At 41.4% G+C, this 26,124-nt stretch overlaps 1 protein-coding gene across 1 annotated transcript; it reads left to right on the plus strand.

The window, feature by feature from the left end:
- Positions 1–869: 869 nt before the first annotated feature.
- Positions 870–24,691, plus strand: WDR82 (WD repeat domain 82). Its single transcript, XM_036430963.2, has 9 exons — positions 870–1,333; positions 7,632–7,729; positions 10,736–10,802; positions 17,082–17,181; positions 17,663–17,779; positions 18,238–18,393; positions 18,822–18,891; positions 19,842–19,984; positions 21,366–24,691. The coding sequence occupies exons 1-9, from the start codon at positions 1,173–1,175 to the stop codon at positions 21,393–21,395; spliced, it is 942 nt and encodes a 313-aa protein (XP_036286856.1). The 5' UTR covers positions 870–1,172; the 3' UTR covers positions 21,396–24,691.
- Positions 24,692–26,124: the final 1,433 nt, after the last annotated feature.

Raw genomic sequence — 26,124 nt, forward strand, 5'->3', positions numbered from 1 at the left:
TTCCAGTCAAGGGCATGTACCTCTGTTACAGGCTCCATCCTCAGCTTCAGTTTGGGGAGTGTGCAGGAGGCAACCAACATCAATATCTCTCTCCCTCTCTCTCTATCTCTCCCCCTCCCTCCCACTCTCTCTAAAAAAAAAAAAAAAAAAAAAATCACTAGAAAAATATCCTCGAAAAAATAATGGAACTGATTTCTGGATATTTATTTTGTATCCTGCTACTTTACTGAATTCATTTATCAGTTCTGGTAGTTTCTGGTGGAATCTTTAGGGTTCTCTCTATACAGTATATCATGTCATCTGATGTACATCCTTTTTTTAAAACTTAGATGAGTGTGGAGCGGTACACTTACAATTAGTTCACTCTGCGCTTTATGCTATACATTAAAAATGTTTTAAAAAGAAGGCTTAAAGTTCTGGCTCGGGATCACAAAAGTGTGTATATACAAATGAAAAAATATTCATCCCTAAAATGCGTGCAGCCTACCATACAGTATAACGCACTCAGGAAAAAGACAGAAATTGAATCTATGTCCCTTCTGCCCAGGACTGGCAGTTAAAGCCCGCCAGCGCTGGGTTCACTGACTGACACAGCGGACCTCCGCGTGGCCTGCGATCGGGCGCCGGAAGGGGGCGCCCGAGCCGGGGTGGGGCTAAAGCGGCACAAAGCGGTCTTCCGGCCCACGGGGGAGGCGGTGGGCGGCTCCCGCCCCGACGCGCGCGGGCTGGGAAACCGCCGCCCGGAGCCACGCTGTTACTCCACTTCTCGAGAGCCGTCACTGACGTCACCGCCCCGCCCCCTTTCCCGGCCTCGTGCCGTTGGCCCCGCCCCGCCCCCTTTCCCGGCGTGCCCCGCGGTGAGGTCCCTCGCCCTCGGCTTTTGCCAGTCGCCCCAAGATGGCCGACACAATGAGTTGATCCGCGTCGGTTGCTCGAGAGCCTACAGCGAGAAGCAACGGTCGGCGAGGCCTCCCTGTCAGGAGAGCGTGGCACGAGCAGGAGGAGGGAGAGGACCAGGCGCCCCGACTGTCCGCCGCTCTCGCGCTCGCCGCCGGCGCGGCGCCTGCCCTGCCTGGGTCGGCCCCTCGGCTGCCCGCCCGCTCCCTCGCTCGCTCGCTCGCCTGCCCGCTCGCCGCGGGGCCCCGCCCCGGCCCTGCTCCGCCGCTGCCGCCATGAAGCTGACCGACGGCGTGCTGCGGAGCTTCCGCGTCGCCAAGGTGTTTCGTGAGAACTCGGACAAGATCAACTGCTTCGACTTCAGCCCTAACGGCGAGACGGTCATCTCCAGCAGCGACGACGACTCCATCGTGCTGTACGACTGCCAGGAGGGCAAGTGAGTGCGGCGGTTGGCCCCGCGCCCGGCCCCGAGCCCCTCCTCCCGCCCGCGGGTCGCCCCGCGCTCCCGTTCCCCGCTCCGACTCCCGCCTCCGGCCTACTTTGCATTCGCTCCTGCCAGGGCCGTTTCCATTCCGAAGCCGTCCAGGAGACCTTTCCTTTTTTATTTATTTTTTGATGAAGTAACGGTTGTAATGCTAGGAGTAGTATGTTCTAAGTCTGCGATCTCTTCCCAGAGCGCCCTGCATCTCTTGCCAAACCCCGCCATGACCTTGACCTTTCAGCGCCCGGTTTGCCCAGCGGGTGGCTTTCCCGCGCCTCCTACTCCATCCGAGATGCCCGTCGGCTCTGCCCCCGGCGCCCGCCGAACCGCGGAGCCGGCTCCCCCGCCGCAGCCGGCCGTCCTGCGTGCCCCCGCGGAGGTGACCTCCATCCAGCGCTGGCACCCGCCCGTCCCCTGGCCCGCAGCCTCCCGCCGCCTTGCTGCTGAAAGGCCGCGTGGGTTGCAGTTCTCAGCGTCAGGATTTTCCCCCCCTTCCTTTCCTTTCTGTTCCAAATCATGCTCACATTCCTTCGGACCCGATGCCCACGCTTATGAGTGAACTTTTTTTTTTTTTTAACCAACATCTGAAACTTTTCCTTTTTTTTTTGCCAGGCACAAACAAACTTGGCCGTCCCATCTCGACCCGAATGTGGACCTCCCCTTAGAACTTAGAACAAAGAAAGCATCGTATAACAATGTTGTGTTTCCTCTTACACGCTTAAAAAAAAAAATTACACTTTATGGTCCACTTGGAATTATCAAAAAACCGAGTCTAGTCTAACCATGAAATTTATACGTTGCCCCCCAAGTCCTCTGGAGACTCACCACACCTGTTTGTAAGCCCAGCATTTTTTTTTTTTTTTTTTTTTTTTTTTTCCTGAGGACCTTGTCAGCTTCACCTCACCCTTGTAGATTTGCTTTCTTAAAGTTCTTGCCAAGTTGTGAGCTCTTTTGGGGCAGAACTGGGGTTAGACTAAATTTTATTTCCCTTCAGCCACTTGACTCAAGCAGGCTTGCAGATGTTTGGTTTTGTCAGACTTCATTTTGTTGTCTAGTTCCAGATCTTATTTTTTGAATCTTTGGGTTTTCCTTTATCTTCTCCAGCTGTTGTTGTTGTTCTTTTTTTTTTTTTTTTTTTTTTTTTTTTGCCTTTAAAAATACACACTGATGTCTCCTATAAACTTTCTTATAGAACTTGTCTCTTTGTGAGTTTAGTTATCTAAAGTAATTCTGTTTGGTCTGAGCCATAGTGTTCTACCCACTTTTTTCCCACTGAGGCTATGAAAAAGTATTATGTAATTGGCTCTGGATTTGCCTGCTCTGTGTGGGAGGATGGCCTATAGTAGTGGTCCTGGGGGAAGAGAATTTGTTAGCTAGAGTGATGCTGAGTTTTTTGACTCATCTTAATTTGTTTAGCATATGGATTTCTGTCCATATCTGGCCACTTAATCTGGTTGGAAGAGAGTAATGTATAAAGCTGGGGTGGGGGTCAGTTGTGGGGTTCTGGAGCTAGAAGTAATTTGAACCTTGCTTCCTTGAAATGCTTGTGCACAGATTAGAACTTCTCCCTGGAATCTGAGGATGAAAGTGCATATCTTCATTCAAAGGAAATAAATTTTGACTTGTTGGGAGGAATGACAGTGACTTGAAGTCCTATCTTGATAAAAGTAAAATGCTAATTTTATGACATACTATAGTTTTATTCACTCATGTAGCATTCTTACATAATTACAAACTTATAGAAAAGTCACAGCAATGTTCCAAAGAACACCCGTATGATCCAATAATTGGCCCCATTTGCTTTATTCTCTATGTACATATTTAAATATATTTTATTGATTTTGTACAGAGAGGAAGGGAGAGAGATAGAGAGAAACATCGATGAGAGAGAGTCATCGATTAGCTGCCTCTTGCACACCCCCTACTGGGGATATGCCCGCAACCAAGGTACATGCCCTTGACCAGAATCGAACCCGGGACCCTTCAGTCCCCAAGCCGACGCTCTATCCATTGAGCCAAACCGGTTTTGGCTATGTACATATTTAAACATACACATTTTTCCCCCTAGAAGTTGGAGGTGTCAAGCCCGTTTATTCTTTTTTTAAAAATTTAATGTATTGATTTTTTACAGAGAGGAATAGAGAGGGATAGAATAGAGAGTTAGAAACATCGATGGGGGAGAAACCGATTCAGCTGCCTCCTGCATACTCCCTACTGGAGATGTACCTGCAACCAAGATACATGCCCTTGACCGGAATCAAACCTGGGACCCTTTAGTCACAGGCCAATGCTCTTATCCACTGAGCCAAACTGGTTAGGGCAAACAATATTCTTTATGCTCTATGTTTTCTAGTTTACTGTTCTTTAAAATTTTATAATGGAGTTCATCCATTGAGTGATTTTTTTTTTCAACTTGAGAGAATATGAAGGATATTATCTGTGGCAGATGATGCGAATTATCCAAAAAGAAGGCTTTAATGTTATTTATTCATTATTTAAAAATATATTTTTATTATTTCAGAGAGGAAGGGAGAGAGAGATAGAAACATCAATGATAAGAGAGAATCATTGACTGGCTTCCTCCTACATTTCCCCTACTGGGGATCGAATCTGCAACCTGAGCATGTGCCCTTGACCAGAATCAAACCTGGGACCCTTCAGTCTGCAGGCAGAAGCTCCATCCACTGTGCCAAACCAGCTAGGGCTATTTATTCATTCTTGACCACCAGAATCATCAATCTAGATCAACCCATGATTTTGGTTGGTGGAGAAAAGCTTACCAAAATATTTGTTAAAAAATGTTGTTCCTGGGCTTTGTAAAGGTTCTCTGAAATGAATGCAGTACATTAGAATCTTACTTTCAAACTAGAAAATCACGTGGTAAAAGATTTCTGTAATTAAGAACAAATATCAGGTTAGTGTTATTGACAAATTTGAGGCAAATATGCTACTAGGTGTACCAGTTAATGTGGATTTTTTTCAATAGATGGAGTTACACATGTTGATATATATGGGATTTGATATATATGCTATTTTGTTGTATTACAGCAAGTTTCAAAACTTCATATGTCAAATTTGCTGAAGGTGTTAACATCATAGATATTTTTATGCTTACTAGTAGAAGTGTTGAATTTCATGTCCCCCAACCCCCCCAAAAAAGAGCATTTGTGGTAAGTTTTAATTCATTATTTTGAAGAAAAAGTATACTTCGGGAAACTTATGGTGAACATGCTTCATCTCAAGATACTTGTGAACGCTGGTTTAGATGCTTTAAAAGTGATGATTTCGATGTGAAAGACAACGTCCAGGTCAACTGAAAAAGTTTGAAGACTAAGAATTACAAGCTTTACTGGATGAAGATGTGTGTCAAACTCAAAAACAACTTGCAGAAAGATTAAACGTTGCTCAGCAAACAGTTTTCGATCATTTACAAGCAATGGGAAAGATTTTAAAGGAAGGAAAATGGGTGCCACGTCAACTGAATGAAATATATATATATAAATGGAAAACCGAAAAGTCAATGAAAAACCAGTAAAATGTTGCTTCAACGAAAGCATGAAAAAGTTTTTTGTTTTTTTGCATCAAATTGTGATTGGCGATGAAAATTGGATTTATTTTGAGAGTCTCAAATGCACAAAATCATGAGTTGATCCAGATCAACCATCAACTCAACTGAAAGGCCAAATCGCTTTGGAAAGAAGACAATGCTCTGAGTTTGGTGGGATCAGGAAGATGTGGTGTATTATGAGCTAAAACCAGGTGAAACTGTTAATACTGATCACTACCAACAACAAATAATCAATTTGAATCACACTTTGGTCGTGAGACCATCAGAATGTGCCAGAAGACACAGCAAAGTAATTTTGCTTCATGATGAAGTACCATCACACACTTCAAAACCAGTTAAAGACACATTAGAAGACTTTGGGAAGTATTAACCCACCTGGGAAGTATTAACCCACCCGCTATATTCACCAGACCTTTCTCCTTCAGATTACCACTTGTTCCAATCGATGGCACATGCACGTTCTGAGCAGCACTTCAAAACAGAAGTGGCCGAAACCAGTTTGGCTCAGTGGATAGAGTGTGTCAGCCTGTAGACTGAAAGGTCCCGGGTTCGATTCCGGTCAAGGGCATGTACCTTGGTTGCGGGAACATTCCCAGTAAGGGGTGTGCAAGAGGCAGCTGATCGATGATTCTCATCGATGTTTCTAACTATCTCTCTTTTCCTCTCTGTGAAAAATCAATAAAATATATTTAAAAAACACAAAAAAACAAAACATAAGAAGTGGAAAATTGGGTCTCTGAATGGTGTGCCTCAAAACAAGAAAAGTTCTATTGGGGCGATATCCACAAATTACCTGAAAGATGGGGAAATTGTGTAGCTAGCGATGGACATTACTTTGAATAAAGCAATTTTGATGTTTCTCTCAAAATTACCTTGTTTTCTTTGATTACAAAATCCTCCATTATTAACCGGTACACCTAGTATATAAGAGTGGAACTGAAAATTTTCCTTACACCACAGACTTTAACATTGGCTCTTTAGGCTCTACTGTTAATAGACTGAAATACTGGGACAAGTAAGCTTCTCCTTTCACTGATAGAGGCAAAGTCAACTATCTCAGTGTTTTTCAACCTTTTTTGGGCAAAGGCACACTTGTTTCATGAAAAAAATCACGAGGCGCACCACCATTAGAAAATGTTAAAAAATTTAACTCTGTGCCTATATTGACTATATATAAAGTAATTCTCTTGAATAGGAATCAAATAAACACAAAGAAAGTATTTTATAATTACTTTATTATGAAATATTAAGTAAACAAAATAGTGAAAAATTATAAAATTCTTGTCTTGTCTGCACCTACGGCACACCAGGCAACATCTCGCGGCACACTACTGTGCCGCGGAACAGCGGTTGAAAAACGCTGAACTATCTTATGAGAGCAAGCACATGTGCATGCTCTTATGTATTTATTCATTCTCACTGGATACCACCATATAGTAAGTAACCCCAATGAACAACTCTGGACAGTGGACTTTGCTAGGTAGCTAGCCTCTGAGCTGATCTTTTTAGCTGATCTTTCAGTAATGGTAAGAAATGGAAAATTCAGTTCATTTGGAGTGAGAAGTCTTGTTTGGAAATGCATTTTATGTAGGGAAATTGTTAATCTTACTGACATTAAAAAATATTGAGACCTGGCCAGTGTTTTCAGTGGTTATGTCTGCCCATGCACCCAAGGGTTGTGGATTTGATTTCTGGTCAGGAGCTCATACCTGGTTGCAGATTCAATCCCCACTTCATTCAGGGCATGTGCAGGAGGCAACCAATTGATGTGAGGTGAGACTTCTTACATTGATGTCCCTTTCTCCTTCCTTCCTTCCCTCCCTCTTACTCTCTCATGGGAAAAATATACTCAGGTGAGAACAAACAAAAATATTGGAAGTGCATATGATTGATTTCTTATAGCTGCCTGGATCATCTGATAGTTTAGCATCTATGTGCCAAGATGAATTTGCATTGATGACAGGGTGATCTTTGTCATAAATCAAAACTCTTGGTAAACATTCGTACAGGATTTATGAAATTCTCCTACACATAAATGTAGAACATTATGAAGTTTTGGTTAATGATTTTGTTGAATTTGGTTTCAGCTTGATCCTCAGGCTTCCACAGAGGAAGACATTTAAGGAACTTCAGCGAATGGATTGATTTTGCATTAAAGTAAAAAGAAAGCAATGAATGACTGACTAACTAGTTTTGCTAGGGAGAGTTAGGCTTGCCTTTCAAAAGGCTCAGTAAGTACTTTGGACATGTAGGATAGGGAGATTGGATAGCTTCTGCGACAGCAGGTTATTAGGAAAGGTAAACAGAAAGTTCTGGCCTCACTGGTTTGATGTATTGCCATATCCCCCTTTGTTAACAAGATGACTTTGTGCGTGCGTGCCTTTGTTCCCAAATAGATGTATTTTTTGTCAAAGCTAACTTTTGAACATTGTAATAAAGACTGTATTGAGCCCTCAGATTTACTTCCACTTTCGAATCTTTGCCTTTGGTGAAAAGCTGTTGCACTTGATTGATTTCATTTGTTTCTTCCCTCTTGTAAGAAATTCTGATTCTTTCCATTGTTAGAGATTACCAAGAATCCTCATCTTTGCCAAATCATTCAAGTGCTTTTTAAAAAATGAAGATCCCAGATTTTGATGATGGAGGATTTTGATGGTTTTCTTTCTCTATCCATTTTCTTATCAGACCAAAGAGAACCCTGTACAGTAAGAAATATGGCGTGGACCTCATCAGATATACTCATGCAGCAAACACAGTCGTTTACAGCTCTAATAAAATAGATGGTAAGCAAGCCTTCTTTTTAGTAGTTAATGGTCATGGTTTCCTTTGTTAAATAGTTAATGGAATCTTTGTGACTATTTCTGTTTTGGTGGTAGTTACTTTAAATATTTTCCTATGATGTTAGCAGTGCTAACATTGTTATGACTGAAAAGATGCTGGAGGCAAGCCGCAAGTGCTTTTGAAAGTCTTGAAATTGAGTATGAAAGATATTTAGTTTAGAGTAGAAAGTGGAAATAGGAAGCAACAAATGGTGTTTAAGGTTTGTACTTCTTGAAACTTAGAAGAATACTTTTAGAAAAAATGAAAGGAAAGAATACTTGACACACAGCAAGTGGTAAACAATAGTACCTCCTCTTCAAAATATAGAGATTTGAGAAAAGTTTTTATAAATGCTTGAGCTATGATAGTTTATGGGATCTAGAGGAGTTCTTAGTGTATGCCCAATCTTTTATGGTCTGTGTCAATAAAGGACATTGTGCTGACCTTGTTTGTCTTTAATTCTGGGGACAATGTTTTTATCTGAATTTTATCCTTTTCCCTTTTAAGTAAAGCTAATGTCTTTGAAGAGTAAAATTATTTTCAGAAATGAAACTTGTGAGTTTTTTTCTCTAATAATGGTCTCGGTTTTTACCTGCATTTCACCTGGATAAGTTCTCAGTGACAGATGATCTTGATAATTGAGCAATACCACTTTCTTTTATCATCATCATCATTATTATTATTATTTAAATATATTTTATTGATTTTCCACAGAGAGGAAGAGAGAGGGATAGAGAGCTAGAAACGTCGATGAGAGAGAAACATTGACCAGCTGCCTCTTGCACACCCCCTACCAGAGATGTGCCCGCAATCAATGTACATGCCCTTGACTGGAATCGAACCTGGGACCTTTCAGTCCACAGACTGACGCTCTATCCATTAAGCCAAACCAGTTTTGGCTATTATTATTTTTTACAATATATTTTTATTGATTTCAGAGAGAAAGATAGAGGGAGAGGGAGATAAGAAACATCAATAATGAGAGAATCATTGATTGGCTGCTTTCTACACGCCCCCCCACTGGGGATTAAGTCCTCAACCTGTGCATGTTCCTGACCAGGAACCTAATTGTGACCTCCTGGTTCATAAGTCAGTGCTCAACCATTGAGCCACACTGACTGGGCAACACTTCCATGTTAGGACTCCTTTTTAAAAAAATTCTCACTAATTTGATTGTTTCACTTTTTTTGCGGTAAGATTTTTCTAATGTCATTCAACAGAGATTGCTTACACTGTTATTGTGGCTCTGCCAGTCTGAGAGCAGAAATGTCTTTTTTTTTTTTTTTTTTTTTTTTAGAATGATATTTTATTTTTTTAATATTTTTTATTGATTTTTTTTTTTTTTACAGAGAGGAAGGGAGAGGGATAGAGAGCTAGAAATATTGATGAGAGAGAAACATTGATCATTTGCCTCCTGCGGTGTGCCCAAACCAAGGTACATGCCCTTGACCGGAATCAAACCGGGGACCTTTCAGTCTGACGCTCTATCCACTGAGCCAAACCGGTTTCTGCTCTTTTTGATTTTTTTAAATATTTAATGAGATGTTTCTACCTGTAATTGAGTTTTAGTAAGTATATTATTTCTGCTTTTCATACCTATATTTTTTTAAGTAAGCATGCATTTGATACTTTTGACAAGCATATATAAGACATTAGAATCCTAAGGATACATATCTATGTGATTATCTGCATGACTGGAATATTTCTTCTGTTGGGGTCTTTTTCTGGGTGATTAAATAAGGATTGTCCAAATCTGGTTCAAGATGAGGCAAATGTGTGGCACTTGGCAGCTTTGCTGCCAGGCCTCTGCTGTGAGGATATTGCCTTTCCTGTCTCGAGTGCATCCTGAAGAGTTCCTTCAACGCTTCGTTTCCTTTTGCCTGATTCCAGGCTGAGGTAGTAGTTTGTACAGTTTGAGGGTCTATGATACCACCCGGTACAGGAGATAACTGTACAGGCCACTGCCTTGCCAGGAACAGCGCGCCAGCTACCGAGTGGGGCGGAGAGGATGGCAACGCCCTGCTCATCTCTGGGAAACCAGGTAATGGGGAGAAAGCCTTTTTCTGCTTAGGAAAGGTGAGTAGCTCCTAGCAACAGGACAAACAGGAAGACTTAGTAGTTATTGGAGAACTTTAAAGATGTATTCAAGGAAAACCATGTAGAGTTCAATTTTGTAACCCTCTCTCAGCTTAAATGCCCTTTTACTAGAAACTACTCCTGTGAACCATTGGGATGACTTGGTGTTGTTAGTGTCTTTGTTCCTGTGTTCTGTTTTCCTCCAGAATGTTCTTTCTGTGCTTTCCTTTCTGCATTTTGGCATCATTTCCTATTACTTTCTCAACAATTGTTCCTTATTCATAGTCTTTTTAAGAGCATAATACTTTCCAGTTCTATTCTTTATGGCACTTCATTTCCTTTCCCACCACCATCTTTTAATCATTTGGTTTTTGAGTGTCTTATTTTATCCAAGCACAAATCTCTACGATTACTCCTTTCGTTGTTATTGTCAAAATCTCACTGTTCTGACTCTTGGTATAGTTCATGAGTTTTATTTTGAAAATATCTTAAAGATCTTTGAAATCCAAATTTTCTCACTTCTTTTGGCCACTTTATTAGTATTTTAAACTAATTTCTCTGATGCACAAGGGACCAGTGGATAGCTGGTTAATTAGAAAAGAAGTAACTTCTCTTTCCATTTTGTTTAGTTTTTATGCAAATAAATTGTAAACACATTTAGGTGAGGTTATTGCTCGATAGTCTTGTCAACTTAAGAATTCTGCTTTTGAATAATGTCAGATCTGTAGTGCCCTCTTTTCAGTTGTGGAAAGGAATTATTTACTATTTATTCACACGTTGCTTGTGTTAAAGACAGCAGTGACTTCTTTGATCTTGCCTTTTCAAGATGAGATGCAAAGTAAGTTTCTTTAAAAATAGTAGGATATCATCATGCCTTATTTGTCTTCTTGCAGATACTATTCGTTACCTGTCCTTGCATGACAACAAATACATCAGATACTTTCCTGGACATAACAAAAGGTAAGACCCCAAGTGTTATAGGCATGGATAGTTTTTTTTTTTTTTTTTTTTATCTCTGAGCTCTCAGATAATAGAAGAATGAATAGAGAGATTTTTTATCTGTGAAATAAAGCTAGTTCCTCACTGCTGCTTGGCCTTCCTCTTGGTTTTCTTTTGTTAATCTCCCCTCAGTCAACTCTTGATTAACTGAGGTTGTGGAGGTAGGGGTAGGACTCCATAGATAAATTAAATTGTTGCCGGAAAGGGGACTGGTCCTTGGTGAGTCTGCCTAAGGCCAGCCTGTGGGGTCTTGATTTCGTGCAGGAAAAATTTCACAGCATGGAGTCCAGGTGAATTTTAGAGGACGTTTATTAAAGTTGGGGACAATGAAACAAGGAAGGGCTGGGAAATGAGCTTAGGCTGGTTTGCTTTGGCTCACTAAAATGTCAGAGAAAAGAGGACCTTGGGTACAGGCTCCAGGGGTTTGCTGGGGATGATCTGCCACTGCCCATTGCTGTCCTGGTTGCAAGCCTTGTGGGGTCCCTTGGAGTTTAGGAGATACATGTCTACGGGAAAGAAGTAGGAAGGAGAAAGTAGGCTGGGAACTTTGTTTTGAGGGTTTTTAAGGACTGGGTGTTTAGGGGAAGTCTCAAGGGAGAATCTCGATAGAATATTCATCAGCTTTATGCTCATGTACCAAAATGAGGTTTATTCTCTTAACTTCATCGGTCCTTAGTTGTTGTTAGCAAATGGCACTATTTGGATTCCTGCTGTCTCCCTGCATAGAATGATTTAAGCTATTTACCCTCTGGTTAGGATAAGTGGGAATCATTTACTCAAATGTCCCTGGTTTAGGGAAGATAGGATATACTAGATCAGTGGTCGCCAACTGGTGGTCCCCACTGCTGGTCCATGAGGTCCGAAAGGTTGGCGATCACTGTACTAGATGGCTGTACTAGTAACTGCTTGGGATCTTGAATTTCTAGATGGTTGCAAACTGTTGTTTAACAGTTTGATCTTACTTTCCCTAGTCCACTTGTCCTGGTTTACTGGTCTGTCTCAAAATCACAGTTAAAACGTAATTAGGAAAAACGGTAGATTAAAGATATTCAGTGGAAACCTATGTAATAAAAAATACTGTTAGCATTTAGGAACCCCAATGAAAGGGATATCTGTACATATATGAAGCCTTCCAGTAAGGTGGTCCCATTTCAGCAGGCTTCTGCTCTACACAGACATATTCTATGTGGGGATCTTAATGAGGATGCAAAAGAATAATTGTCCTTTGTTACTTTTGAAAGTCAAGAAACTTGTTTCCTTATTCTATAATATTTGGTAGTGTAGGTTGCTTCTCTGTTGTATCCTTCGCCAATTTCCTCAGTATTTTTTCTCTAGTTTGTCAAGTTTTGGTTGAATGTTAAACATGTTTTTCCCTTGGATGATATTTTAATCACAGGGAGGGGGTTACTTCCTCATTAGCTTTCATTAGCAAATGTCCAGAAACCAAGTAAGGCTCGGAGTGGTAGAGTACCCTGACAGGAGGTGGACCAAGAGCCAGGCTGCACTCTGATTGGTCAGGGCATTTCTATGTTGCTTAAGGTAAGAGGCAGCAGCTGTTGATTACTGTAGTGCCAGACAGTGAGTGGCTTGAGACAAGTAGTAGATGTTTTTCCTTGTTTGTAATCAAATTAATGTTCACTAATATACTGTTGTCTGTAATTAAGATTAGATTGCAGTTGTTCAAAATTCTTTCTAATCTTCCCAGTTGTTCAATCTCTTGACCACCTGATTCTTATTAGTAGAAGACGTCCCTCTCCTTTTGACAAAATGAAGGCCATCCAAAATGAGTTCTTTTCAAATTCTATTTCTTTCACCCAAATTCTACTCTTCCTTCTAATCTTTTCTTGAAAAAAGAGTAGCCTTTCTTCCTTGACAAAACCAATCTCTGTTTGCTTTCATCTCCTTAACTGGACATTTCCTTGCTGTCCACAGACTTGGTCTCATATCTTAAACCTATTTCTGGAGCCTATCACCCACTCCTTTTCACAGTCAAACATGAGTAATTTGCATACTCCTGTCTCTGCCTCCTCAGAGTTATTCACTATTTAAATCAGTCTCAGTCTCAGTCTAGTCTAGGGGTGTCGAACTCAGTCAGAGAAGGGGCTAAAATCTAAAATCCAGCCTAAATCGCAGGCCGAATGGTTTACTGAACAGTCATAAACTGTCATTGTGATGGAAACGCAGCGGAGTGCAGTGATGACAGCGCAGTGCAGGCCACATTGCAAGGCCTGGCGGGACGGATTTGGCCCGCGGGCCTTGTGTTTGACACATGTGGTCTAGTCCCAGATCATGTATGGGGATTTTTCTAAGCTGTTTTACTTCTTTTTCCCTGCTGCCTCCAGTTAAAATCCATTGTCTTAGGTTTTTTTGCAGGGTGCTCAGCTTTTCAGTAAAACATTTTTTCCCCAGTATGCAGCTGACTTTTTCCATCTGGATTCTGTCCCCTTGCTATTCTTGGCTTCTCTTTCTCCTTTTGGCTCTAAAATAAATAAGGTTCTATCCTAGCCTCTCCCCCTACCTGGTATTTAAAAAATATATATCTCCCCTGATTTAATTCATATCTACTCAGGTGGCTTCCCAAATCAGTATTTTTAGCCCATATCTGCCATGATTTCCAGACTCAACTTTCACCTACAGGTTTTATACTCATCTGTGCAGATGTTTTTTCCATACCCATACCTGACAGGTCCAACACTCCATCCATCATTGTTCTGTTCCTTGAGTCATCTCTCTGTTTACCTCATGTTTCTTCATATCTGTTCCTATCAATTCTCTGGACTCCCTTTCCCCTCCCTTCACATCCAGTGAGCTGTTAAATCCTATTGATTCTATCTAGTTTTAATCCTTCCTACTCTTTCCTTTGCTTCTGTTCTGTCAGGTGAATTATTGTCAAATGCTAATTAATCTCCCCATCCCTTACCATCCTGCTTTAGCACCTGTGTTACAGTTCTGACCACATTCTCCCTCAGGAAACCTTAAAGACTCTCCACATTTGCCTACTCATTTCCCTTGGACTCAGGTTCTCCTTCCTCTGGCTCTGACCTTTTCCCCATCATTATCTCTCAGTTGGAAAGGTGTCTCCCATTGAAATCATGTTTACCACAGGTAATGCTTCTTCCAGGAAGCCTTACCTGATCTTCTCTTAGAGATGTCTGGACTAGATAGTTAAGCTCCCATAGAGTTGAGGTATTATTCCTTTTTGTGTTCCCTGTACCTCTCAGCATAAAATCCAAGATGGATTTCCTCTGAGCTATTGACCTGAATGCTGTGGCATAAAATTACATGTCTATCTATATGCATGCATTTTGCTTACTCTGCTTAATATTTACTTTAGTATCACTTTAGCATTTCGAGGAAATTTTAGCTTACAGTATCTTTTAAATTTTTAAGTTGGGGAGCTGGTGTAAATGTTAGTTGAGTTATATTGGAAGATTTTTTTTTTTTTTTTGAGAAAAATTTTAAAAAGTACATGGTAAGGAAAGTAAATTTTTTTCATTTTCTATTCATGGTATACACTTTAACTCTTTCTAGTGGAACCAAAACCTCCTCAACCCCTTTCACTATCATTCAAAACTTGAATTTCCTCTATTTCTAGATTTTAAAAATCTATTTACAAATGAGCTGTGCAGTTCAATCACCTTTTTTATTTCAAGCTTTTCTTTGTCAAATGAAACAGTACAACAAGCATATTTCCTCTAAAATTTTTAAAAGTTTTTTTATTGATTGATTTTTAGAGAGAGAGAGACATCATTGTTCCACTTATTTATGCATTTATTGGTTGATTCATTGTATATGCTCTGAGCGGAGATCAAACTTGCAACCTTGGTGTATTGGGACAATGCTGTAACCAACAGAGCTACTCCGCCAGGGCTCCTGTATATCTGTAGTCTTGATTTGTGATACCAGCTGCTAAATCTATGAAGTGTTTTATAGCCAAGCCAGAATGTGGAACTATTTGACCATAACACCTAGAAGGAACAGCCACCTGAGTGTCTATTTTCACAAGGGCTTTCTTCATAGGTGATATGGTAGAGTCACAGTCACTGCACAGATCATAGCTCACACCTCAAGAACCCCATGGTCAGGTAAAGTGGAGCCACATGTGGTCCTTCTCTGCAGGCCAGGTCCAAATGCTGAGGAAATGGAGGGTGTCTCTTCAGAGCACAGAATGGCAGAGCAAGAACACCAGCAGGGAGGACAGGAGAGCTCAGGATGAGTCCTTGGAAGAAATGTTTTTCAGTGAGCTATCCCCCCCCCCCCCCCCCCCCCGCGCCCGCCTGCCCCTCCCTCCCTCCCCCCCCCCCCCCTCTCAAATTGGTTATAGAGAGGAAGGGAGAAGAAGAGAGAGATGGAAACATCAATGATGAGAGAAAAATCATTGATTGAATGACTTCTGCACCCCCTACTGGGGATCAGGCCTGCAACCCAGGCATGTGCCCTTACTGGGAATCAAACTGTGACCTCTTGGTTCATGAGTCAGTGCTCAACCATTGAGCCACACCAGCTGGGCAGTGGGTAATTCTTAATGGGATAATCATACAAAGGGACCTATACAGTTGCTGGTAGCACAGGCCTGTGGCTCTGTAAGTGTAATGCCCAAATTAGCAGTCTCATGATCACTTAGGAGTTTGTTAGAAACCTGAATTCTCAGACCTCAGCCCAGACCTGTTGGATTATTCCTGGGAGTGACCCCAGTGATCAGTTTGAGTCCACCCTCCCAGCCATGCTGGTAAATTTTTTTATTTTCTATTCATGGTATACAGTTTAATTCTTTCTAGTGGAACCAAAACCTCCTGAACCCCTTTCAGTATCATTCAAAACTTGAATTTCCTCTATTTCTAGATTTTAAAAATCTAGAATGGGTATAGGGAGTGAGAATGGTACAAGGTTTCTCTTTGGAGTGATGAAAATGTTCTGGAATTAAGATAGTGGAATGGCCGAAACCGATTTGGCTCAGTGGTAGAGTGTCGGTCTGTAGCCTGAAAGGTCCCAGGTTCGATTCCGGTCAAGGGCATGTACATTGGTTGCGGGCACATTCCCGGTAGGGGGTGTGCAAGAGGCAACTGGTCGATGTTTCTCATCGACGTTTCTACCTCTCTATCTCTCTCCCTTCCTCTCTGTAAGAAAAATCAATAAAATATATATATTAAAAAAAAAAAGATGATGGAATGGTTGCCCAACTTTGTAAGTGTATTGAAAACCACTGAACTGTTTACTTTAAAAGGGTGAATTTATGGTACTGAACTATATGGGATACTTAATGAGTGGTGTAGACTTTTAGTCTAGGCCACTTGGATATATATAGATTTTTAGTCTAGGCCACAGACCAGTCACTGAGTACCCCATATAGTTCAGTACCATAAAGTTACCCTTTTAAACTAAACAGTTAGTGGTTTTCAGTACACTTACGAAGTTGGGCAACCATTCCACTATATTAATTCCAGAACATTTTCATCACCCCAAAGAGAAACCTTGTACCCATTCACACTCCTTGGCAACCACTAATCTACTTTCTGTCTCCATAGCTTTGCCTCTTCTAGACATTTTGAATAAATAGAATCAGACAGTATATGACCTTTTGTGTTTGTCATTTATCATGTCTACAAAGTTCATACATGCTGTATGTAACATGAATCAGCACTTCATTTTTTAATGTTGAATAATATTCCGTTGTATGGATACATACATTTTGCTTATCCATTCATTAGTTGATGGACATTTGGGTTTCCAGTTTTTCACTCTTATGAATAATGCTGCTATGAGCATATGTGTTCTTTTTTTGTGTGGACATACACTTTCATTTTTCTTGTAATTTCTGGGTCATAGCAACTCTGGTGTTTTGAGGAATTATAAACCTTTCCCAAAGGAACTGTGCCATTACATTCCCACCAGCAGTGTATGAAGATTCCAACTTCTCCACATCCTTACCAACATTTGTTATATCTCCTTTTTTTCTGTTATCTCTCTTTTAGATTATAGTTATGCTGGTGGTTGTGAAGTGGTATCTCATTGTGTTTTGATTTGCATTGGAATCATACATTTTTATGTTATAGCTTTAAGTTGCTTTTTTCATTATATTAGTTGCTTTGGACTTTCCAGATTGCTTGTGTAGTATGCTCTTTAAAATGGCAGTTTGGGGAGAACAGTTTTATATATGTAAGCTGGTAGAGTGGTTTAAGGTTCACATCCAGTTTTTATAAATATTTTGCTTCAACTCCTATTTATCTCAATGCATTTCAGGGTGGTGGCCTTGTCCATGTCACCTGTGGATGACACTTTCATTTCTGGGTCTCTTGATAAGACCATTCGACTCTGGGATCTCCGGTCTCCTAACTGCCAGGTAATGGTACCGCACAGTTACACTTTGAGTGTTATGTATGGTAGGCACTGTCATCAACTCTCCCTCTCAAGGAAAGGGGAAAGCATTGGTTCCATTCTGGGATCCCAGAGTCTTTTAAAAAAACTTTGGAGCAAGTCTGATTTTCTGGTAGGTAGCTGGTAATTAAGCAAATGTCCTAATCCAGTCCATATTGCATTATGCTCTGTGGCTTACTGCATTAAAAATGTTTTCCTGGAGCCTTCGCCTCAGGTTTTTTATTTGGATTTAGTGGCTATAAAATACAGTTAAGGTTGATCTGAAATTAGTTGTATGGAGACCTGTTTTTTTTTAATAAAAGCTTCATTTCAGTTTTACTTTTTCACTTCCATAGGTAGGCTGTTACCTATTTGTGTCTCTTTCACAGTTTTCTTTGGGAAAAGTAAATTTTATAGTGATCGGATCCTAGGTTCATTAACTTTTTTTCTTATTTCTGTTTTCTTAGGGCCTCATGCACTTACAGGGCAAACCAGTTTGTTCTTTTGATCCAGAAGGGTTAATTTTTGCTGCAGGCGTCAATTCTGAAATGGTCAAACTCTATGACCTCCGCTCTTTTGATAAGGTAAACCCTTAAGCTATCTTGATATTGTGGAAGTTTTGAAGGGTGAGATGGACATTTTAAGAACCTTAAAAAAAAAAAAATCTCTAAAATCAATATATATGTATATATATATATTAGAGAGGAAAGGAGAGGAAGAAATAGAAACATCAATGATGAAAGAAAATTATTGATCTGCCTTCTGTGCATGCCCCCTACCTGGGATTGAGTCCGAAACCCGGAATTGGACCCGGGACCTTTCAGTTTGCTGATCCTCTCTATCTGCTGAGCCAAACCAGCTAGGGCTTTAAGAACCTTTTCTATGATAGAGAGGTATATGGTAGGTATTGGGGAGTGTCATGTGTCATAGCAGTTCATCCTTTGCTTTCCCTAGTCAGAAAGGAATCCAAATGGGATAGGATAAGAGCTCTGGCAGAGGAATTATTGATGTGCATTGGGGCTGCTGCTTTTATCTTTTGCAGGGGCCATTTGCAACATTTAAGATGCAGTACGATCGGACTTGTGAGTGGACAGGACTCAAGTTCAGCAATGATGGCAAACTCATCCTCATCTCCACCAACGGCAGCTTCATTCGTCTTATTGACGCATTCAAGGGAGTGGTGATGCACACGTTTGGGGTGAGCTGACATAGCTGCTTCCATGTTCCCATCTCCAGGGCTGAGAGTTGAGAGAGTTCGCTGGTTAGTGGAGACAAACAGCTATCCTTGACTCACTGATTGAGGCACGGGCTTGTATTTTGTTCCTATATATGAACTTATTTATAACTCTTGGATTCTGAGACATTCACTTCTCACCATTGACCCAAGTTTAGTATTTAGATGTCTTCTAATTCCTGACCATAAATGTTTTTTTGCTCTCTTGAATATGGAGTTTGGAGTAGGGGGTGAGTGGTAAAGGGTGGGGCCACATTTGGGAACTTGGTGCCGTTGTGCATGAGAAGATGGTTTCATAGAAAGGAAGGGGATGAGTCTGCTGGGTCAGTGTTTCTAGGCAGTTATGTTTTTGTTAATGGCACATTGGCAAGAGAACGGTTCTGTTTCTTTAGGGTTATGCCAACAGCAAAGCTGTCACACTGGAGGCCTCGTTTACTCCAGATTCCCAGTTTATTATGATCGGTAAGTGCTCTTTATACCCTTTGTGGGTTATTTTTCTAATATTGAGGTTTTGTTTGTATTATTTTTGTTAATTCTAACTAATTAAGATAATATTTGTTATCCTTTTGTTAAGATGTTCTCAGATTTCTGTGTAGCACAGTATGCCAAAAGTGTAGTGTATTTAAACAGTTTTGACTTCGCAGTTTTTTACTGGGAACTGGCATTAATGTTGGTCTTCCCTGGACTAGCGTTAGGGTTAAACTCTACAAGTACCATCTTACTAGTAATATTACCTTTCTGATATAATCCTGCTTTCAATATTTTTTAAATATATATATTTTTTGTTGCTAGTTTTATAGATATCTTCCATTTTCTTCACCTTGATCTCCTTCCTCCCAGGCCCTACCCACCCTCCAGGTCTTCACTATTTTATTGCCCATGTCCATGGGCTATACATACAAGTATATGATTTCTTTGGTTTATTCTCATCCCCCCATTTCAGTCATCTTAATGGCTAGGTGTTGGTGATGTAATGATAAATCAGCCCCCGTTTAAAAAAAATGTTTTTATTGATTTTAGGGAGAGAGGAAGGGAGAGGGAGAAACATCAACATTGATCGGCTGCCTCCTGCATGCCTCTATTGGGGATCAAGCCCACAACCCAGGCATGTGCCCTGACCAGTGACCTTGGTGCATGGGTTGATACTCAATCATTGTGCATACCAGCTGGGTGCAGCCCCCATTTCTAATGAGAAAACTAAAGTCAGAGGGGAAGTTATTTGCTTAGGAACAAATAATTAGGATCAAAATTAATTTCTAGTGTATTTTCTTCACTGCTTCTCCCTCTCAATTTCTGCTGAGGGCTGGGTCTTAAAATATGACCTCTTTTCAGATGCCAGTCTATGTCTCTTCCCCACTTGCCTTTTTATTGTGCTTTGAGATGTTGTGTGTTCCTTTGATCATTCTATTCAGGTTCAGAGGATGGCAAGATCCATGTCTGGAATGGAGAGAGCGGTATAAAAGTAGCTGTGTTGGATGGCAAACATACAGGTCCCATTACCTGTTTGCAGTTCAACCCCAAGTTCATGACTTTTGCCAGTGCATGTTCCAACATGGTATGTAAACAGTGGGAGATGTCCTTCATTTGGGTTGTGGGTGTTTCAACGAGCACAGCAGGCTATGTTCTAATATTTGTACTGCTGAAGTGAGCACAGCAAGATGTGTTCTAAGTAGGTAAGATCTGTGTCTGGAATGGAGGGAGCGGTATAAAAGTAGCTGTGTTGGATGGCAAACATACAGGTCCCATTACCTGTTTGCAGTTCAACCCCAAGTTCATGACCTTTGCCAGTGCATGTTCCAACATGGTATGTGAACATGGTATGTGAGCACCCCAGTTTATATTTCTCAACTGTTGTTTCCATGTTTCACCTGTTATTATCTGATTTCTGGTTTGGCTGACCTTTCATTTAACTCTTCTTTCTATGATCTGGGATCATCTGTGAGTTAAGTCAGTTTTAACTCTGGCTCCTGGTTCTATGTCCAAACTACCTGGACTATGTTTTGATAGCTTTTTGGCTTCTTAAAATACTTAGAACAGCCGAGACCGGTTTGGCTCAATGGATAGAGCGTCGGCTTGGGGACTGAAGGGTCCCGGGTTCGATTCTGGTCAAGGGCATGTACCTTGGTTGCGGGCATATCCCCAGTAGGGGGTATGCAAGAGGCAGCTGATCGATGACTCTCTCTCATCGATGTTTCTAACTCTCTATCTCTCTCCCTTCCTCTCTGTACAAAATCAATAAAATATATTTAAAAAAAAAAAAATACTTAGAACAAGCCTTTTGTGGTTGTAACCTATAAGATTCCCATTTCTCTCAGCTTATCACTGAATTCCTCAGACATTCTTACAATTGATCATAACTCATCACTTAGAAAATTTTCTTCAGGCAGTGTCTCTTCCTAGATAACACTGTTAGAATAAAGCATCATGAGCTCAGCCACCAGTTTCCTCTTGACATCTTCTAAACCTACCTGGATGTTTGGAGGATGAGGCACTTACCCAGAACACATTAGCTTTCTTTTCTCCACCGTCCCTTCCCCCCTTCCTATGAAAACTGTCAGGAAAAAAAAATACAACAAAACCATCCAGTACAATCTTCCTCATTTTTTAAAGATCAGGAAGGTTAGGGCCTTTCTGAGGGTTACTTGGTACATTAGTATAAGGCCAGGTTACCCAGATGCCTACCTCCTGGTCAGCACTCCTTTTTATCCTTACCACTGGGCCTCTGTGGTAAGGATAAAAAGGGTAGCAGTATTGGAGGGAAACAGAACCGTGTAAAGTGGAGTGTTTCTCCTAGATTGCCAGAGTTGGTTGTTTGGGAGGGAGGGCCACCAGCCATAAGGGTTGGACAGCTTGATGCTGTGGAAGGGGTAAAAGAACGCTTAGTAGTTAAGAGAGCAACTTAGCTTTTTGAAGTTGACTTTATATTCTTTTCCCAGGCCTTCTGGTTGCCCACCATTGATGACTGATCCTGATGCTGTTTGGCTATTTCTGTACAGTGAGTGTGGCCAGCAGGAAAAAAACTCAGAGGGGACTGATCTAATATTGGGACTTGATCGTTTGACTGGGCTGGAGAGCATCCTTCCACATGGCCTTCCCATGGATGTGCTGTACATCTGCTCAAAAGAAAAAAAGTACTTTGCCAAGCTTCTTCAAAAGGACTCTTGGTGGGGCATATTCAATTGGGACTCTAAATTTTCTAGCCGTCAACTGCACCAAGCTCCTCCAGAGGATGACCAGACAGACTCATGATTAGGGTATAGTGGGGCCCTTAAGGCACCTTCAATTTTGAATGTATTTGCTGCTGAGGAGCTAGTGAAGTTATTAATTCTGCACATCCCCTCTCCCATCCCCCGTAAATGCATGGGAAGCCACAGTTCTGGTTTGAGATGTTAGAGCAGTTCAGTGCACCTTGTCCTCACCCTGCATGTCTTATTATTGGTTTCCCTGTGTTATTGTGGTATAATCCACAACCTTCATGTTACTTAGGTGCCAAACATTTACAGAAATAAGTCTTCATATATCTTGGGGTCAGAAAGGGACAGATACAGAAAGACCTTGTTGCTAGGAAGCTTGCAAGTTATAGTCATTTGAGGGTGGACGATCTAGACATGCCTCATGCTCTGGGTTTTGGTGGGAAAATACCCAAGAACCTAAAAGGGAGGAAGGGGACTGGGAGGTTTAGCAGTAGCCTAGTGTGGTCCCTCGTCATCAAGACAAACCCATGGTCCTCCTGGGTGTCTACCCAGTGTGGTCGTGTACAAAAGCAAGGGAGTCTATTTTTGTACATGAGATACATCATACTTTCATGTGGGGCCAGTATTGTGGAGTAAGTTTGAGTTGTTTACATTGATGCCTTCCCTGCCCACCACAAATGGTGTACATAGTCTGATGATGATACCATCCCTTTCCAGCTCTCAACCATGAGCTGGCTCCAGGCCTGTGTTATATGTTATATTAGCCTTTTTATATATGACCTGGGATTTCTGTTGTTTGTATTCTAGCACAGTGTGTACACCTTCACTTAAATATATCTAAGTATGTGCATACATATATATGTATACTAGAGGCCCAGTGCATGGCATTTGTGCACTGGGGCAGGGTTCCTTCAGCCTGGCCTGCACCCTCTTGTAGTCTGGGACCCCTTGGGGGATGTCCGCCTGCCGGCTTAGATTTATTCCCCATGTTGGGAGTTGGCCTAAGCTGGCAGGTGGACATCCCCAAGGGGTCCTTAGCACTGCTGCAGAGGTGGGAGAGGCTACCACCACTGCCCATGCACTCATCCAGCTGAACCTAGCTTCTGGCTGAGCGGCACTCCCCCTGTGGGAGCGCACTGACCACTACGGGGCAGCTCCTGCATTGAGCATTTGCTCCCTAGTGGTCAGTGCATGTCATGCGACTGGTCATTTCATCTTTCAGTCAATTTGGACTTTAGGGTTTTATTAGGGTGTATGTATGCATATATATAAAATACCTGTTGTTTCTTGGAGTTTAGCTGAAGGACAGACTGGGGAAAGACTGCATTTTTGTTAATAGTATTTGCCACAAGTGTTTGTGAGTCTTCCCTATTACATTTCCCCTTAGAAGACTTAACGGAGCAAAGCTTCAAGTGTTTGCTATTCCCATGGCAGCTAATTGAGGGTCTTGGGACAACTTCCTTGTGTTCATCAAGCTGCACTTTGGGGCCCTCTCTGCAGTATTAGCCCCCTTTTTTGCCTGGTGATACTCTGTCTGCACCTTTATATGTGTGACAGTCACTTCTGCATGCCTTTTGTGTCTGGCTTACAGTATTGGGACAGGATGCTGCAACCATGGCATTTTCAGTTTGGGGCTTTACCAATTACAGGTCACTCCTGTTTACCTGTTAGGTCTTTCTTGTTCCTGTTCCTTGCCTTCTCTTTGGAGAGGGAGGGGTCCTGACCAGGGTTGAGATGAGCTGTGGCTAGCTTATGGCTTTTTCTCCCCTGCATGGCCTTCTTAGAGCAGGATGAATGAATGGCATGTTATTTTACTAAATTCCCAAACATTTAATGAAGCAGGTAACATATTCCCTGCACTTTCAGAAACAGACTCAACAAGATGATTTAATAGAATACATGTCTGCTAGCGGGAAAGCAAGCCATTACTGCCTCTGTTCAGCAGCAGAAATAGGCTATGAATTATAAGCAGTTACTATTTTGTTTTAGCAGTTACTTTTTTTTTCTTTTAATCTTCACCCAAGGATATTTTTTCCATTGATTTTTAGAAAGGGAAGGAGGGATAAACATCAATGTGAGAGATGCAGTAAATGGTTGCTTCCTGCACATGCTCCTGACCGTGGCCAGGATCAAACCTGGTGCAGGCTGATGCTCTAACCACTGTGAAACACTGGCCAGGGCTAGCAATTTTGACTTGTTCCTCAAACTTAAAGGTTAAGGGGCATGCATCTTTCTCAATGCCGACTAGGACTTGCGGCTTCAGTGATACCCACTTTATATAGCTTAGCCGTTTAATAGTGAAGGAAATTTTAGAAACCAAATGAACTGAGCTGTTTACTGCCCGCTGCTGGCTTTCCCAGGTTAGAAAATTCATGGTAGGGATAACTTGAGAGAGAGCTTGTAACAGGGTTAATAGAAACCTGCATAATTAACATATCTGTTACCAGAGCAGCTACAAGCATGATTTTCCTATCAGCAGGAAAATGTATTGAGTTGTGTGTCCAAAGCTGAGGTACCATGTCCTTTGAAAACATGCACTCATGGCCTCTATAAGGACCTGACTCCTTAATTGGGGAGGAAAGGAAAGCGATACAGCTGGAAGTGACGAGATGATGTTGGGAATAAGGCAGAATAAAGAGAATAAAGGCTGTTGGCCAAAGAGGCTGAAGGCTGGGGCCATGGATGCTCTCAGTGGAGCCAGAGGTGCTTGAATTCTCAGTGGGTGGGGCTGCTCACCACTTTCAAGTCTGTGCCAGAGCTACCGATTTGTGATAGTTAACAGCACTGCATTCTTCAGCCACCAGCTAGTGGGTTATTGTTATTATTTTTAAGAAAAAATTCCTGGTTGCAATAATACATGTTTATTAAAGAAAATTTGGAAATTTTAAAAAGAATCAGTTTTCCACCCAAACGCTATCGCTGTTAATCTTTTGGTGTTAAGTGTTCCTCTAGACATTTCTGTGTGTAGATTTTTGGTGTGTTTACATAGTTGTTATTCTACTGTATATACTATTTTATGTCTCTTTTGTACTTAACATAAACATTTTTCCATGTTATCTGTTAAACAGCATTTTATGGCTCTAGCCTCTTCCTTTGAGTTTTGGTAGCATTGTTTGTTTGGTTCCTAGAGTTGGAGGTGGGAGGGTTATCTCCTGGCTCACAATGGGGTCAGCTGAAACACTGTGTGGATGGATTGTTGGGCTTCCTGGGACTGCCCTTGATTGCCCCTGGTGACTACGCTATGGGCTGGTGGGAGGAACCCCTAAACCCAGTCTTCAAGTGAAGAGCCGCGTGGGTCTCCTCAACCCCCAGCCTCTAATAAGCAACCATATGGCCAGAAATGGCTAGCCTGAGCCAACCTTGATCTTCAAAGACTTACATCTGGCATGTACCTCAGGTTACTTTTCATCTTCACTGTTCCCTCATTCTTTTTTTTTTCTTTTTTTTTTTTTTCCCCCAGATACCTCTCATAGCATTATGTTTATTGATACTTCTCCTAGGGGAGTGGTCAGCAAACTCATTAGTCAACAGAGACAAATATCATCAGTACAATGAATGAAATTTCTTTTGAGAGTCTTTTTTAAACCTAAACTTCTTCTAATGCCACTTATTCAAAATAGACTTGCCCAGGCTGTGGTATTTTGTGGAAGAGCCACACTCAGGGGGCCAAAGAGCTGCATGTGGCTCGTGAATTAATGAACAAAATGGTCCTAGGGGAAGGGAAATAAAAGAAAAAAAATAAACAAATGGGTCTACAACAAAATTAAAACCTTCTGCACAGCAAAAGAAACCATTAAGAAAGTGAAAAGGGATCCCACCATATGGGAGAACATATTGCCAATGATACATCGTTAATTTCCAAAATATATAAAGAACTCATACAACCTAACAAAAGGAAGACAAAAAAAAAACCAATAAGAAAATGGCTAAAGGACATAAATAGATACTTCTCCAAAGAGAACATAAAGTTGGCCAAGAGACACGTGGAAAAAATGTTCAAAGTCACTAAACATCAGAAATACTAATTAAAACCAATGAGATGTTACTTCATACCTGCCAGAATGGCTACCATAAAAAATCAATAAAGTACAAGTGCTGCTGAAGATGTGGAGAAAAGGGAACCTTAGTACACTCCTGGTGGGAATTCAGATTAATGCAATCTTTATGGAAAACGGTGTGGGTTTTCCTCAAAAAAATTAAAAATGGAACTGCCATTTGCCCCCGTGATCCTATTTCTAGGAATATATCTTAAGAATCCTGAAAAACCAATCAAAAAGAATGTATGAAACCCTATGTTCATAGCAGCACAATTTGCAATAGCTAAGATCTGGAAATAGCCCAAGTGCCCATCAGTATGTGGGTGGGTGAAAAAAGAGGTGCTACATTGTGGGAACCCTTACCACGACCCACGTGATTAGGGCCCACTCAGGGTCCAGTTTCTGGAGGAGGCCACACACTAAAATGAAGAGAGAGACTAGAAAAGAGTTAATTTGGGACAAAT

This window comes from Pipistrellus kuhlii, unplaced genomic scaffold, assembly GCF_014108245.1.
Source record: "Pipistrellus kuhlii isolate mPipKuh1 unplaced genomic scaffold, mPipKuh1.p scaffold_m20_p_11, whole genome shotgun sequence".
Classification (NCBI taxonomy): Eukaryota; Metazoa; Chordata; class Mammalia; order Chiroptera; family Vespertilionidae; genus Pipistrellus; species Pipistrellus kuhlii.

Coding starts and splice junctions, on each gene's coding strand:
- WDR82 (XM_036430963.2), top strand. CDS start 1,173: ATGAAGCTGACCGACGGCGTGCTGCGGAGCTTCCGCGTCGCCAAGGTG. Junction 1,334..7,631: donor TACGACTGCCAGGAGGGCAA/GTGAGTGCGGCG, acceptor TTTTCTTATCAG/ACCAAAGAGAACCCTGTACA. Junction 10,803..17,081: donor TTTCCTGGACATAACAAAAG/GTAAGACCCCAA, acceptor AATGCATTTCAG/GGTGGTGGCCTTGTCCATGT.